This window comes from Papio anubis, chromosome 5 (genome assembly GCF_008728515.1).
Source record: "Papio anubis isolate 15944 chromosome 5, Panubis1.0, whole genome shotgun sequence".
In the NCBI taxonomy this organism is placed as follows: Eukaryota; Metazoa; Chordata; class Mammalia; order Primates; family Cercopithecidae; genus Papio; species Papio anubis.
This window is the reverse complement of record NC_044980.1, coordinates 116,088,422-116,102,216: the sequence shown is the minus strand read 5'-3', so window position 1 is coordinate 116,102,216 and position 13,795 is coordinate 116,088,422. Positions and strand designations below refer to the sequence as shown.

At 36.9% G+C, this 13,795-nt stretch overlaps 1 protein-coding gene across 1 annotated transcript; it reads right to left on the bottom strand.

The window, feature by feature from the left end:
* Positions 1 to 10,107: 10,107 nt before the first annotated feature.
* Positions 10,108 to 13,304, bottom strand: LOC110743524 (small ubiquitin-related modifier 1-like). The gene has a single exon (XM_021939627.2). The coding sequence runs from the start codon at positions 11,235 to 11,237 to the stop codon at positions 10,782 to 10,784; it is 456 nt and encodes a 151-aa protein (XP_021795319.1). The 5' UTR covers positions 11,238 to 13,304; the 3' UTR covers positions 10,108 to 10,781.
* Positions 13,305 to 13,795: the final 491 nt, after the last annotated feature.

The following is a 13,795-nucleotide window of genomic DNA, read 5'->3' as shown; positions in this document are numbered from 1 at the left end:
TCTGAAACTATTCCAATCTATAGTAAAAGAGGGAATCCTCCCTAACTCATTTTATGAGGCCAGCATCATCCCGATACCAAAATCTGTCAGATACACAACAAAAAAAGAAAATTTCAGGCCAATATCCCTGATGAACATAGATGCGAAAATCCTCAATAAAATATTGCAAATTGAATCCAGCAGCACATCAAAAAGCTTATCCACCACTACCAAGTCAGCTTCAATCCTGGGATGCAAGGCTCGTTTCACATACACAAGTCAATAAACATGATCCATCACATAAGCAGAGCCAACGACAAAAACCACATGATTATCGCAAAAGATGCGGAAAAGACCGTCAACAAAATTCAACAGTCCTTTATGCTAAAAACTCTCAATAAACTAGATATTGATGGAATGTATCTCAAAATAATAAGAGCTATTCATAACCCACAGCTAATATCATACTGAATGGGCAAAAACTGGAAGCATTCCCTTTGAAAACTGGCACAAGACAAGGATGCCCTCTCTCACTCCAATTCAATATAGTGTTGGAAGTTCTGGCCAGGATAATCAGGCAAGAGAAAGAAATAAAGGGTATTCAATTAGGAAAAGAGGAAGTCAAATTGTCCCTGTTTGCAGATGACCTGATTCTATATTTAGAAAACCCCATCGTCTCAGCCCAAAATCTCCTTAAGCTAATAAGCAACTTCAGCAAAGTCTCAGGATACAAACTCAATGTGCAAAAATCACAAGCATTCTTATACAATAACAGAGAGCAAAATTATGAGTGAACTCCCATTCACAATTGCTTCAAAGAGAATAAAATACCTAAGAATCCAACACACAAGGGATGTGAAGGACCTCTTCAAGGAGAACTACAAACCACTGCTCAGTGAAATAAAAGAGGACACAAACAAATGGAAAAACATTCAATGCTCATGGATAGGAAGAATCAATATTGTGAAAATGGCCATACTGCCTAAAATAATTTATAGATTCAATGCTATCCCCATCAAGCTACCATTGACTTTCTTCACAGAATTGGAAAAAACTACTTTAAACTTCATATAGAACCAAAATGAGCCCACATAGCCAAGACAATCCTAAGCAACAAGAACAAAGCTGGAGGCATCATGCTACCTGACTTCAAATTATACTACAAGGCTACAGTAACCAAATCAGCATGGTACTGGTACCAAAACAGATATATGACCAATGGAACAGAACAGAGGCCTCAGAAATAATACCACACATCTACAACCATCTGATCTTTGACAAACCTGACAAAAACAAGAAATGGGGAAAGGATTCCTGATTTAATAAATGGTGCTGGGAAAACTGACTAGCTATATGTAGAAAGCTGAAACTGGATCCCTTCCTTACACCTTATACAAAAATTAATTCAAGATGGATTAAAGACTTTAATGTAAGACCTAAAACCATAAAAACCCAAGAAGAAAACCTAGGCAATACCATTCAGGACATAGGCATAAGCAAAGACTTCAGGACTAAAACACCGAAAGCAATGGCAACAAAAGCCAAAATGACAAATGGGATCTAATTAAATGAAAGAGCTTCTGCACAGCAAAAGAAACTATCATCAGAGTGAACAGGCAATCTACAGAATGGGAGAAAAGTTTTGCAATCTATCCATCTGACAAAGGGCTAATATCCAGAATCTATAAATAACTTAAAACAAATTTACAAGAAAAAAACAACCCCATCAAAAAATGGGCGAAGGATATGAACAGACACTTCTCAAAAGAAGACATTTATGCAGCCAACAAACTTATGAAAAAATGTGCATCATCACTGGTCGTTAGAGAAATGCCAATCAAACCCACAATGAGATACCATCTCATGCCAGTTAGAATGGCGATCATTAAAAAGTCAGGAAACAACAGATACTGGAGAGGATATGAAGAAATAGGAACACTTTTACACTGTTGGTGGGAGTGTAAATTAGTTCAACCATTGTGGATGACAGTGTGGTGATTCCTCAAGGATCTTGAACTAGAAATACCATTTGACCCAGTATTCCCATCACTTGGTATATACCCAAAGGATTATAAATCATTCTACTATAAAGAGACATGAATATGTATTTTTTATTGCAGCACTGTTCACAATAGCAAAGTCTTGGAACCAACCCAAATGTCTATCAATGATAGACTAGATTAAGAAAATGTGGCAAATATACACCGTGGAATACTATGCAGCCATAAAAAAGGATGAGTTAATGTCCTTTGGAGGGACATGGATGAATCTGGAAACCATCATTCTCAGCAAAGTAACACAAGAAGAGAAAAACCAAATACTGCAAGTTCTCACTCATAAGTGGGAACTGAACAATGAGAACACATGGACACAAGGAGGGGAACATCACACACTGGGGCCTCTCAGGGGGTAGGGAGCTGCAGGAGGGATAGCATTAGGAGAAATACCTAATGTAAATGACGAGTTGGTGGGTGCAGCAAACCAACATGGCACATGTATACCTATGTAACAAACCTGCACATTGTGCACATGTACCCCAGAACTTAAAGTAAAATAATAATTAAAAAAAACTTTTTGACTCTTGTAATACTTACTACAAAATTATTTTAAAAATACAAATACATCGTACAGCTAAAAAAAAAAAAGTGTTTTTCTTTATGTCCTTATTCTATAAACTTTTTCTTCTACTTTTTTTTTTTTAACTTTTTAAAATTTTTGTTTAAAACTAAGACACACACATTAGCCTAGGCCTGTACAGGGTCAGGATCATCAATATCACTGTCATCCACCTCTATATCTTGTCCCACTGGAAAGTCTTCAGGGGCAATAGCAGTTCCATTATAATCTCACAGGATCACCATCATATATGTGGTTTATCATGGGCCAAAACTTTGTTATGTAGCACATGACTCAGTCATGTCACTTATCATAGAGTGTGCCTACACAGACTTAGATGGAATAGATGTTTTTATTTATATATTTTTAATATGGAAAACCAAATATCTCAGGACCACTGCTGAATATTAATTATTTCCCCTACTTGTTCTGCAATGCCAATATCAACTGCGACATATCAGGTTTCTATATATGTTCTATTATAATCTTACGGGACCACCGTCATAAATGTGGTCCACCACTGACTAAAATATCACTGTGTAGCACATGATTGTACATATAGCTTTACATGATTTTTAAATCTTTAATATGAAAATTGTATTTGTATGCATTCTTTAGACAAAGGAAGAAGCAGTTTAATGTATTTTTTAAAACTGGAAGCCAAAATAATCAGCTCCTAATCTACATTCCCATTAAAACACTTCGGACTTTTAAAATTTACACATATGGTCTACTTGAATATGCAAGCAAATACATCCCTGCAAAGAAAAGACAAATATTTATGTACAAATAAATAGTGTTTTAGCGAACAGGCACTCAGATGTGAGCGCTGATGTTTTATGGCTTGACTCTTAGCCTCAATAAAACATGCTCAAGAGGCGGCATTTTTCTTTAGGAATAAGTCATAACTTTGCCATAGAGGGCTATTAGGAGACCATTTACTGACATGGGACTGAACTTACAATTCCCACAGAGAAATGTTATTTTAAAAGGAAGGCTGACATAGGAGATTTTCGGGAAAATCCCCCCTGGAGACCTGAAGTTCCCCTGGTGCCAGGCATGTAATGCCATTTTCCTTATTGAAATAGAGAATATCATGTTGCAGCAATTGTTCTTAAGGGAGATATGGCATAAGCACATCACTTCTGCATGTACGGTATCTGCAGGTCTACATTTTGGAAGACTAGTAACATGAAATTGCAGGCTGTTGTTAGAGCTCTTCTGGCTTGCATAAGAGAATGTTTATTTCTTTATCTATATATGGAGAGACATGTCCTTTAGTTTAAGGTCAAATAATATCTCCTGGGGGGAAGACTTGACCAACTGTCTAATGGGATTGAGTCCTTGGGGGTAGTAAATCAATTTCATCATAAAACTGCAACTTCTGTCCTCTAATGCTCCAGAGTGGTTTTAAAAAGTGGCCAGGGCCCTCTCCCCTCCATCGGTAACTGGACCTGTGATGAGAACTTCAGGGCATAGATTCATCTGGCAGCTCCCCTCTCCTGTTTTCATCCAAACATGGAATCAGGCCCTAGGGAAGTATATCATTTTTTTGTCAGGGGACTAAAAGCAATGTGGGTAATAATAATTAATTGGACATTGCATTTAATGTAGAATAAAGCAGGTAAAACCCTTTGTCTAGTCCCTCTGTGTCACTTGATCTGCTGAAATTTCTTTTCCGTGCTTTGAAAATAGCCAAAGCACAGACTAGCTAGAGAGAAGCAACCTTGATTTGGCCCAGCCTTCTAGCTCACCGTTTCCATGTAAGCATGATGGGCAGGATCTCCAACACCGGGCAGAGCAATTCATCAGTCAGTGTTTACTGAAGAGTGAGCAAGAGGAAACGAGCTAAAGTCACAGTAGGAAACTTTGGGTTTCATATAAGATATAGTTGGAAAATACCTTACATTTACATATAGGACTCCATTTTTCAAATCATTATCTTGTTTTATCCATCCAGCAATCCATCAAGGGAAGAAGGGGCCTTATTATGGCTATTAAGTTTACAATAAGGGAACTAAAGAGATTCTTCACTTTCTTCTCAATAGACAAAGTCCCTGCAGAGTTCATCTACTCCAATGACTAACATTCCAATAACAACAGCTAACATTTTTTGAGTGTTTACTATGTGCAAGTTATTCTGCTTAGTGCTTTACATGCATTTATCTAATTTATTCCTCTCAACGTCTGTGAGATATACATAGGATGGCAGAGAAGTGATAGATAAGCAAAATGATGTACTGTAGTTGAAACAGCTCTGGGCTCAGAGTCTGATTAAAAGTGCAGGTGCACAGGTGGTATGGCTTACAGGTAACTTAAAGGAAATCTAGAGGCAGCCTGCTTGCCCTTGAAGCCCGCCTTCACCTCCCAGTTCTCTGGTCTTTGGCAAATCACTCAATCATTCTTACCCTCCCTTTCCTTATCTGTCTAAATGTGGATAAAGTCTCACTGAGTTTTGAGTGGATTGAAAGAGTTTACACAAATAACCTGTTTGGAGCAGTGCTTGGCACATAATTAGTGCCCCATTAAGTGTCAGTAACATTATTTTTACTTCTTGCTGAATGCCATCGGACACATCACTTTACCTCTCTGAACCTCAAGGTTCTTACCTGAGAAAATACTTATATTAATACTTGTTTACTTCATAGGCTTAATAGGTATAATATATATGAAAAAGAAGGCTGGGCATGGTGGCTCACGCCTGTAATCCCAGCACTTTGTAATCCCGCCGAGGCGGGCGGATCACAAGGTCAGGAGATTGAGACCACGGTGAAACCCCGTCTCTACTAAAAATACAAAAAATTAGCCGGGCGTGGTGGCGGGCGCCAGTAGTCCCAGCTACTCGGGAGGCTGAGGCAGGAGAATGGCATGAACCCGGGAGGTGGAGTTTGCAGCAGGTTGAGATCGTGCCACTGCACTCCAGCCTGAGCAACAGAGCAAGACTCCATCTCAAAACAAAATGAAAATGAAAATAGTATTTTAATTATATAATTTTAGAGTGATTTGGTATCATTTTATGACTTCTGAGTTTATCTCTAATTCTGACCAGTCTCCTAAGATATAGTCCTGAATTTCCTGCTGACCATTTTCATATGGAATTAAAAGGCATTAATTCCTTGATTTGTTCTCTAAATAAATGCTAAGCAGTTGCTCTGGGCCAAAAGGTGGGGCATAGAGAAAAACATGTGGTATGTGTTCTCAAAGAGTTTGCAATCCTGGAGTAGACACACACAAGAAACCAATGTTAACAACACAGTATCCTAAATGTTATGAATGACGAGACTAAAGGAAGAAGACTCAGCTTGCAAGGGACAGGGGGACCACAAAATGTCCCCCAGGAGGTAGCATTTCAACATCATCGTAGCCCAAAACAATCTTGTGGTCAGTACAGTCATCCTTTCTTTCTCTATATGTCTTTTTAAAAAATGTGAATTTTTATCTGTCTCAAATGCCTTATGATGGCTTGCTATATACAAGAGGAACAATGGCTAAGGGCCTCTCAAATAATTTCTTCATGTTGTAAGTCTACTAGGGTTGGGCTTAAAGGATATAAAGAATCGAGCAACTCATCATAAATCTTCAACCACAATTTGTTTGGCAGGGAAAAATCTAGATTTTCTCGAACAGGTTTCAGAAGATGGAGTCTATGGCCAATCTTTCATTAGGTATCTTAATAACTTGATATAATTAGCCAGAAAGAGTCATGGAATGATTATTTTTAACACCCCTGATATCTCATCCCACCATTTCAAGACTTAACCCAGTGTTTCTCAAACTCTTTCTTGGAAGTGTCACTAATGGCAGCCAACAGGAGCCAGGTATCCTTACAGGGCCTGGGCAGAGCTTGGGGCCATCCACAAGCACAGTATTTTTTGAAGTTTCAAGATGACTGTGGATTTTGTAGCCTTAGCCATAAGCTACATATCCTTATGTAAATATCCTATTATTTTACATCTTATACTATTTAACAATATAAGATTATTTTCTCTCCAAATCTGGTTTTATTTCTTAGTACTTATATATTTTTTTTCAGTCATAAAAGCTATGTCATTGTAGGAAATTAGAAAGCTATATCAAATTACAAATTTAAAATGAAGCTTTTTCTGGCTGGGCGCAGTAGCTCACGCCTGTAATCCCAGCACTTTGGGAGGCTGAGACGGGCAGATCACCTGAAGTCAGGAATTCGAGACCAGCCTGGCCAACATGGTGAAACCCCGTCTCTACTAAAAATACAAAAATTAGCTGGGTGTCGTGGTACATGCCTGTAATCCCAGCTACTCTGGATGCTGAGGCAGGAGAACTGCTTGAACCTGGGAGGTGGAGGTTGCAGTGAGCTGAGATTGTGCCATTGCACTCCAGCCTGGGTGACAGAGTGAGACTCTGTCTCAAACAAACAAAAATTAAATTAAACTTTTCTATAATATAATTCCCAAACTACTAACCATTGTTGGTGCCTTTCCTTCTAAGTATTATAATATACAGATATAGATATAAACATATAATTGTGTGAATACATACGTACAATTTGAAGTCATCTCTATATCTTTCAGGGTCATATCCTCCTTTTTTTTTTTTTAACTTAATAGTAATTATTTGATGATTTGGTGAACATTTTTATTTAATGGCTTGATGAGTGTAAAAGTTTAAAGTACAGAATCTATAGCTTGGATTTGAATCCAAACTTAGCTCATTTACTAGCCTTGGGTTCCTCATCTATAAATGGAAGTTAATAATATTGCCTTCTGCAAACAGTTGTGAGAATGAAACGATTTAATGTATGTGAAGTACTTAGACACAGCCTGGCACAGCGTGAAGGCCTAGATAAGGGTTAGTACAATTTCTTCTCAATGATTTGAGAAGCTACTTTTGTCATATACTGAATTCCCTTATGTATTTTGATCTACTTCCAGATGTTCTGTTTTCTTCCACTGACAGCAATCTTATTTATGTAGCCACACTACCTTGTTTTACGTGTTCTTTATACAAACAGGCCAAACTGGTGTGGCTAATTCTCTTGATTACTCTTCTTTTTCAGAATTTGTGTCTGCCTATTTTTGTGGTCCATTTTCCGCATGAACTTTAGAATAACTTGCTTAACTAAAATACTTTTAATATTTACACTTAAATTGCATCTGTGGAATATCTGAATATATGAGCCTTTACAATGCTTTTATAACTTACTGCTCTTCATTTTCATTACATACGCCTTTATTCTTATCTTAGTCTACTCTATTATAGGGGCTTTTTTCTACCATAGTCTCTCCCCGCTCTGATACCTAGTTATTTCTTAAAAATTTGCTCTCAAACTTGACATTTAAAAAGAGGAAGGAAAAGAGAAATAACATTCTGGCATTTAGAAAGCAGCATCTATGCAGCTATGTACCACGTAGCATTCCCAAGTATGCCCCTTGGAAATGGTGCTGTAAGATAACAGGTTGTATTTTGCAGAAAAAATAAGGGATTGTGTGATTAAACACATGTAGAAATTCTAAGTTAAACAAAACTAAATACATTTTTTACTCTGTAAGAACATCCAGAAACTTTAATATAGGTAATTTTTTTCTGACTCTCTAAAAGGAGGTATATTTTACATAAGGGCCCAAACTTTTGGCTATGTGAGCTTTTCAGAAGAAACAACTCGTAGTAATTAAACTCCTGAATATACTGGTTTGGGAAACTGCCAAAAGGGATTGCCTCTGAGATTTTGGTACCGAAGGTGACTTCTTTTTCCTCTTTCTAGAAGCACTGCTCGAGGAGGTGGACTAATGGTTTTAAAATCTAGGATAACTGGTCTTAAATCTAAATGAAATTCCTCTCATATTTGGTCTGTGGGTTGACTGAGTTCCCCTTTCTGATGATGATGTGCATTTTCATCTCTTTCAATGCCTTTGTGTGTGTTTCAGTGGGAAGTCAGGATATACTAAACTGGTAAAACGCTGACCTAAATGGGAATCCTGGTCCCATATTCCACCAGTTACACACTCAACTAACTTAACACTGAATTGTTGACTAATACAGAGCAAATGGTTCCTAAAATTTATAGCGAATTATTTTTAAAACTCAATATTTGATAGAGAATAATTTTTCTCCTTCAGGGAACTTTTATTATTTAAACAAAACAACAGTCTGCACAAGTATTAGGCAATGTACCAAAATAAAGGGTTTCTTTTTTTCTTTTCCTTTTTTTTTTTTTTGGCAGGAGAGAAATTATTTTCATGTAGTCATTTGTTGGACCTTGGGGTAAAATTATATTTCATAGTTCCCTTGTTCCCAGGCTGTGGTTAAAAAAAAAAGAGAGAGAGAGAGATTGATGTCTGAAATTTCAAGTGTATTTGTCTTACAAATTTGTTTGATTCTCTTGGGAATAATTATCTCATATCATTTGGGTTAGTAATTCCTTAGGAATGACCTTTCTGTTATAATTAGTAACTTACATGCAGCTAAGAAAAGTGAAAGTTAATGGACTTAGTTTCTTGCATTGCTGCTTTATTAAACTGTTAATCTCTGAAACAAACAACAAGAGTCCTAGAGACACTGCTCAGTGGAGTAATCATGTTCCCTTTCATTTGCTGAGAATAGGTAATGTAGACATACATGGTAACATAACAATGGTCAGTAAGTAAAACTTCATTATACAATACTAAATCTATATACACAAGGGAAAGGTATGTCCAATGGCTGTTGGGAGGAACTTCCAATAATTTCTTCTTTCCCAGTTTCCCAGACATTAGATTCAAGACTTCAGTGGAACAGGAAAGAATGAAAAAACAAAGGTAGAAAGGAAGGGAGAGGAAATACAAAAAAGAAAGAAAAAATGATCTTATAAATGGTGAATCCACAAAGTCACAAATCTTTAATAAGAAACCAAAAATAGAAAGAAGGAAAATAAAAGAAAAATTTTAAAAATACTTAGCTTTATGTAACCCACTCACAACTTTGGTCAATGTATGAGCTAGAAAAAACGGTAAGGGAATTTGAAAGAGTCTTCAAGTTTCCAGTAGAGGATGGGAGCAACCTAGCTTTGGAACTATGAGTGAAGTGGTTCTTTTCTGAGTCTTAGGTGAAGATTACAGTATAATGTTAGATCTTTGCATACACTGAGATTTCTCCATAGTCATAGACTGTTGGTCATATACCCTCAGGACACCAAGAAAACTCTTTAACCCAGCCACAAGATAAATGGATTATTTTTCTTTTTTACAATTTTTACAAATATTGTTTAATAAAGCAGGTACAGACTACGTCCATTTAAAATGCATAGCCCAGGCCAAAAATTACAAATAAAATAAAGAAGAACAGTATTCTGTTGTATTCATTTCTGCATGAAAACTTTTTAAATTGTTAATGAAAATTAGAACTGCTCTGGGGTCTTCTGACAAGATTTTTTGAGATGGGGTCTCGCTCTGTCACCCAGGCTGGAGTGAAGTGGCATGATCTCAGCTCACTGCAACCTTTGCCTCCCAGGTTCAAGCGATTATCCTGCCTCAGCCTCCCAAGTAGCTGAGACTACAGGTGTGCACCACCATACCCAGCTAATGTTTTATTTTTTTGTACTTTTAGTAGAGATGGGTTTTGACATGTTGGCTAGGTTTGTCTCGAACTACTGAGCCTGAGCAATCCACCTGCCTTGGCCTTCCAAAATGCTGGGACTACAGGCATGAGCCACTGTGCTTGGCCCTAACAAGATTTTTAAAAAATCTTAAAATGCCTTTTCTTCAATGAAGCCATCTTTGGAGTTAGGCATTACTCTCACCTTTTCTGTTGTCTTGACTTCAACCTGATATTTCTCTTCTTTCTTGAAGTAGCTTCAAGTTAAGAAAAGGTCATTTTTCCTCAGTCCAGTTCTCTGAAAAACTTCTACCTGCCACTGAAAGTCATAGTCCAGGAGTAAGCCATCACATGCTAGAACCTCAGGGCCAACTGGAAAGTCATTATGAACCCTTGGATTGATCTATCTCATTTATCACCAAATGCCCAAAAACATATGGTCCTGAGAAAGGTAGCCTCTCTGTGCACACGTGTACTTTTTCAAAAGGAGATGGCAATACGAAGGGGGCTGGGCTTGATCACCAAAAGTCAGCACAATGAAAACAAACAATAATGGATAATGAACATTAGAATTCAAATTAGCAGCTGTTTTAAAAAAGATTGGGGTTCCAGTTTTCAATTTCATTTTGAACACCACATTACAAAAAAAAAAAAAAATTAAAGATTGAGGGGAGAAGAAAAATAAAAAGAATATCTAAACTGTTGGATGTTGGTTCCTGATAAGCTTCAATCATGTCTTCTTCCTCCATTCCCAGTTCTTTCGAAATATGATTATCAGCGCTTCTCTGACTTTCAAAGAGAAACTCGAGTAAATTCATTGGAACGCTCTGTCTTTGACAGTATAATTCTTTGAGTTTCTTGAGATGTGTTGTCATTTTCTCTTTGAAGTGAATCTCACTGCTATCCTGTCTAATGACTTTGAGTTTAATGTATTTTGTTTCCTTCTTATCCCCCAAGTCCTCAGTTGAAGGTTTTGCCTCCTGGTCAGACATGGTGACAGTGGTTTCACCACAGCAGCCTCCGGTAGGCAGAACCTCACTCCAGGGTTGACAAATCCATTTTCCTTCCCCATGGTACAACATCGCAGCAGCCATAAATGAATTCTTTTTCTATGTATCCTTAAGTTAAAATAAAAAGCTCAACTATGGAATGCATTATACACTGTTGTTTATCTTATTGGTTTCAACAATTTAATGCAGGATCCATAAGCAGTTCTAATCATCAGATAAAAAAACTAAAACTTAGTAGAAACATTGAATAGATGGCATCTACTTTCATCTCCTACTTCATAAGCGGATGTCCTTTCATGCCAGGTTGGTACTAGCCTGTTGTTCTTAAGCTGATACAGTATTTCTCCAGTCACAATGGTATCTGGCTGTAGACCCTAACTACTAGGATGAGCTTTTAAAGATCATACATGGAACCTGCCTCAGTTGAAGAGCAGTTAGTGAGAACCTTTCATAAAGGACTGGTCCTCCATTTAAAACAAGAGCTCTTTCCCAGGGCAAAATGAATCAGTAAGAAAGCCCCAGTGTCCTCTAATAAAAAACCCAAAAATTTGATGCCTAGATCACTTGCAAATGTTGAATCTGAATTTATATCACCATGTGTTGTGGGAGTCTCATTCTGAAAATTTGATGTAAACACTGATCTTGGGCCTATGAACTTCTAAGGGTATCCAACAGAAGCAAACTGTATGGGAGAATACTCCCATAATCTAGGATGTACTGAACTGCTTTTTAAAAAAAATCCCTACTAATGAGTCCCTCCTAAGAAAACTATAAAGCAATAAGGAAAAAATCCACAATAACTGAGAGTCATCAGACTTAACTAATAGGATAATCAGAGTTCAATGATGTTAAAAGAACTATAAAATAAGTTCACTTTAACATGGTTAAAAAATAAAGAAAAAAGTAGAAGCCATCATGAAGTAATAGAATACAATGAAATTAACTAAAATATTTTGAACAGAACCAAATAAAACTTCTAGGAATAAAAATGTAGGCGCCGAGTGAAAAACTCAATGACTGCATTAAAAGCAAACCAGCCACTCCGAAAGAGAGAATGAATTAGGAGATGGATTTGGGGAAACTATCTAGATAATGGCAGAGAGAGATTCAGAAAATAAAGATGGAACACACGAGAGTTTAAGCAGCACACAGAATAGAAAGCAGAAGTCCAGCATGCAGAGAATTTCTAGAAATAGAGAATAGGAAGCATGGTGGTGTGGAACTCAATTATCATAAGCCTTGAATAATTTTAATGGAGCATTTGTTACAATTGTCATTGAAAAGTAGAGGACATGTGTTTCATAAACAGTTAATGAAGATCATCAGAAGAATGGAAAGACAGCTCCAGTAGAGCTTTCAAGGATACAGAGTACTAGGTTAGCCATTCATCTTTTAGATGAAGGAGAAGTCAGGAAACTGAGTTTCTTTCAATTCAGTTTACTAACAAGAGGGAAAAAACCTTTTCTGTAATACACAACAGTTTCTTCTTTTAGCACTTCTAAGGACTGCTGACTTGTGAACTTGAAACCATGAATATTTGTTTTAGGGAATTGCATGTGGTAGAGTGTTGTTGCAGAGAATCATATTTGTTTACTTCAAATTGTGACTACAGCTTGTGATTTTGATATTTCCCATTTTCTTTTTAAGAAAAGAACACGTTTTCCAACTAAAATAAAAAAGATTCAGTTATTTTAAAGACATTTTTTAGTTACAGGAAAAATATCTTATTCTTCCACAACTGACATGAGTGAAAAGCTGGAGAATATTCTACAATTGAGGAAAGACATGAATCCTTATGTTAGGAAGCAAATGAGTCCAGCAGCAGAAATAAGAATTAATGCACACCTAGGTGTACCATAGGACATAGAAAAACACCCAGGATACAAAGAAAGCCTTCAGAATGACCAGGATGAAAAGTCCAATTACCTACCAAGGAGCAACAATTACAGTGGCATAAAACTTATTATTCATTTATTCATGCATTCTACACGGTCCCCAAATATTTCTTAAACCCCTACTTTATGCCAGACACTATTCCAGGTAGCTTGGGTAAATCTATAAATGGGAAAGGGGAAGGGGAAGAAGCAAGGGGGAAAGGAGAGAAAGAGAGGAAAGGAAGGAAGAAAAATAGAAAAAAAATAAAGAAAAATAAAGAGAAGGAAGGAAAGAGGGAGGGAGGAAAGAAGGAAGGAAAAACAAAAAAGGGATGAAAAAGGAAAAGGTCAGAAGGTGAGAGAATATCTTTAAATTGAAATAACCTTGTGATAATTAACTTACTAATTGTAGCCTCTGTGATCTTGTTAAATCTAACTCCAACATGGCACAAGTATACATATGTAACAAACCTGCACGCTGTGCACATGTACCCTAGAACTTAAAGTATAATAAAAAAAAATTGAACTCAATCTGCCTAGTTTCCTTTTTTACTAAAATACAGTCCTTAGTGGTTGTAGTAATTTTCTAGTGCTGCTGTAACAAATTATCACACAATAGTGGCTTAATACAACACAAATTATTACCTTACCGTTCTGGAGGTCAGAATCCAAAACCAGTCTCACTGAGCTAAAATCAAGGAGTCATTTTCGTAGGCTGTCTCCTACAGAGGCTCTAGAGGTAAATCTGTTTTCTTACCTTTTCTGGCA

Excerpts from the sequence above, each read along its gene's own strand:
- LOC110743524 (XM_021939627.2), bottom strand. The coding sequence starts at position 11,237 with ATGGCTGCTGCGATGTTGTACCATGGGGAAGGAAAATGGATTTGTCAA.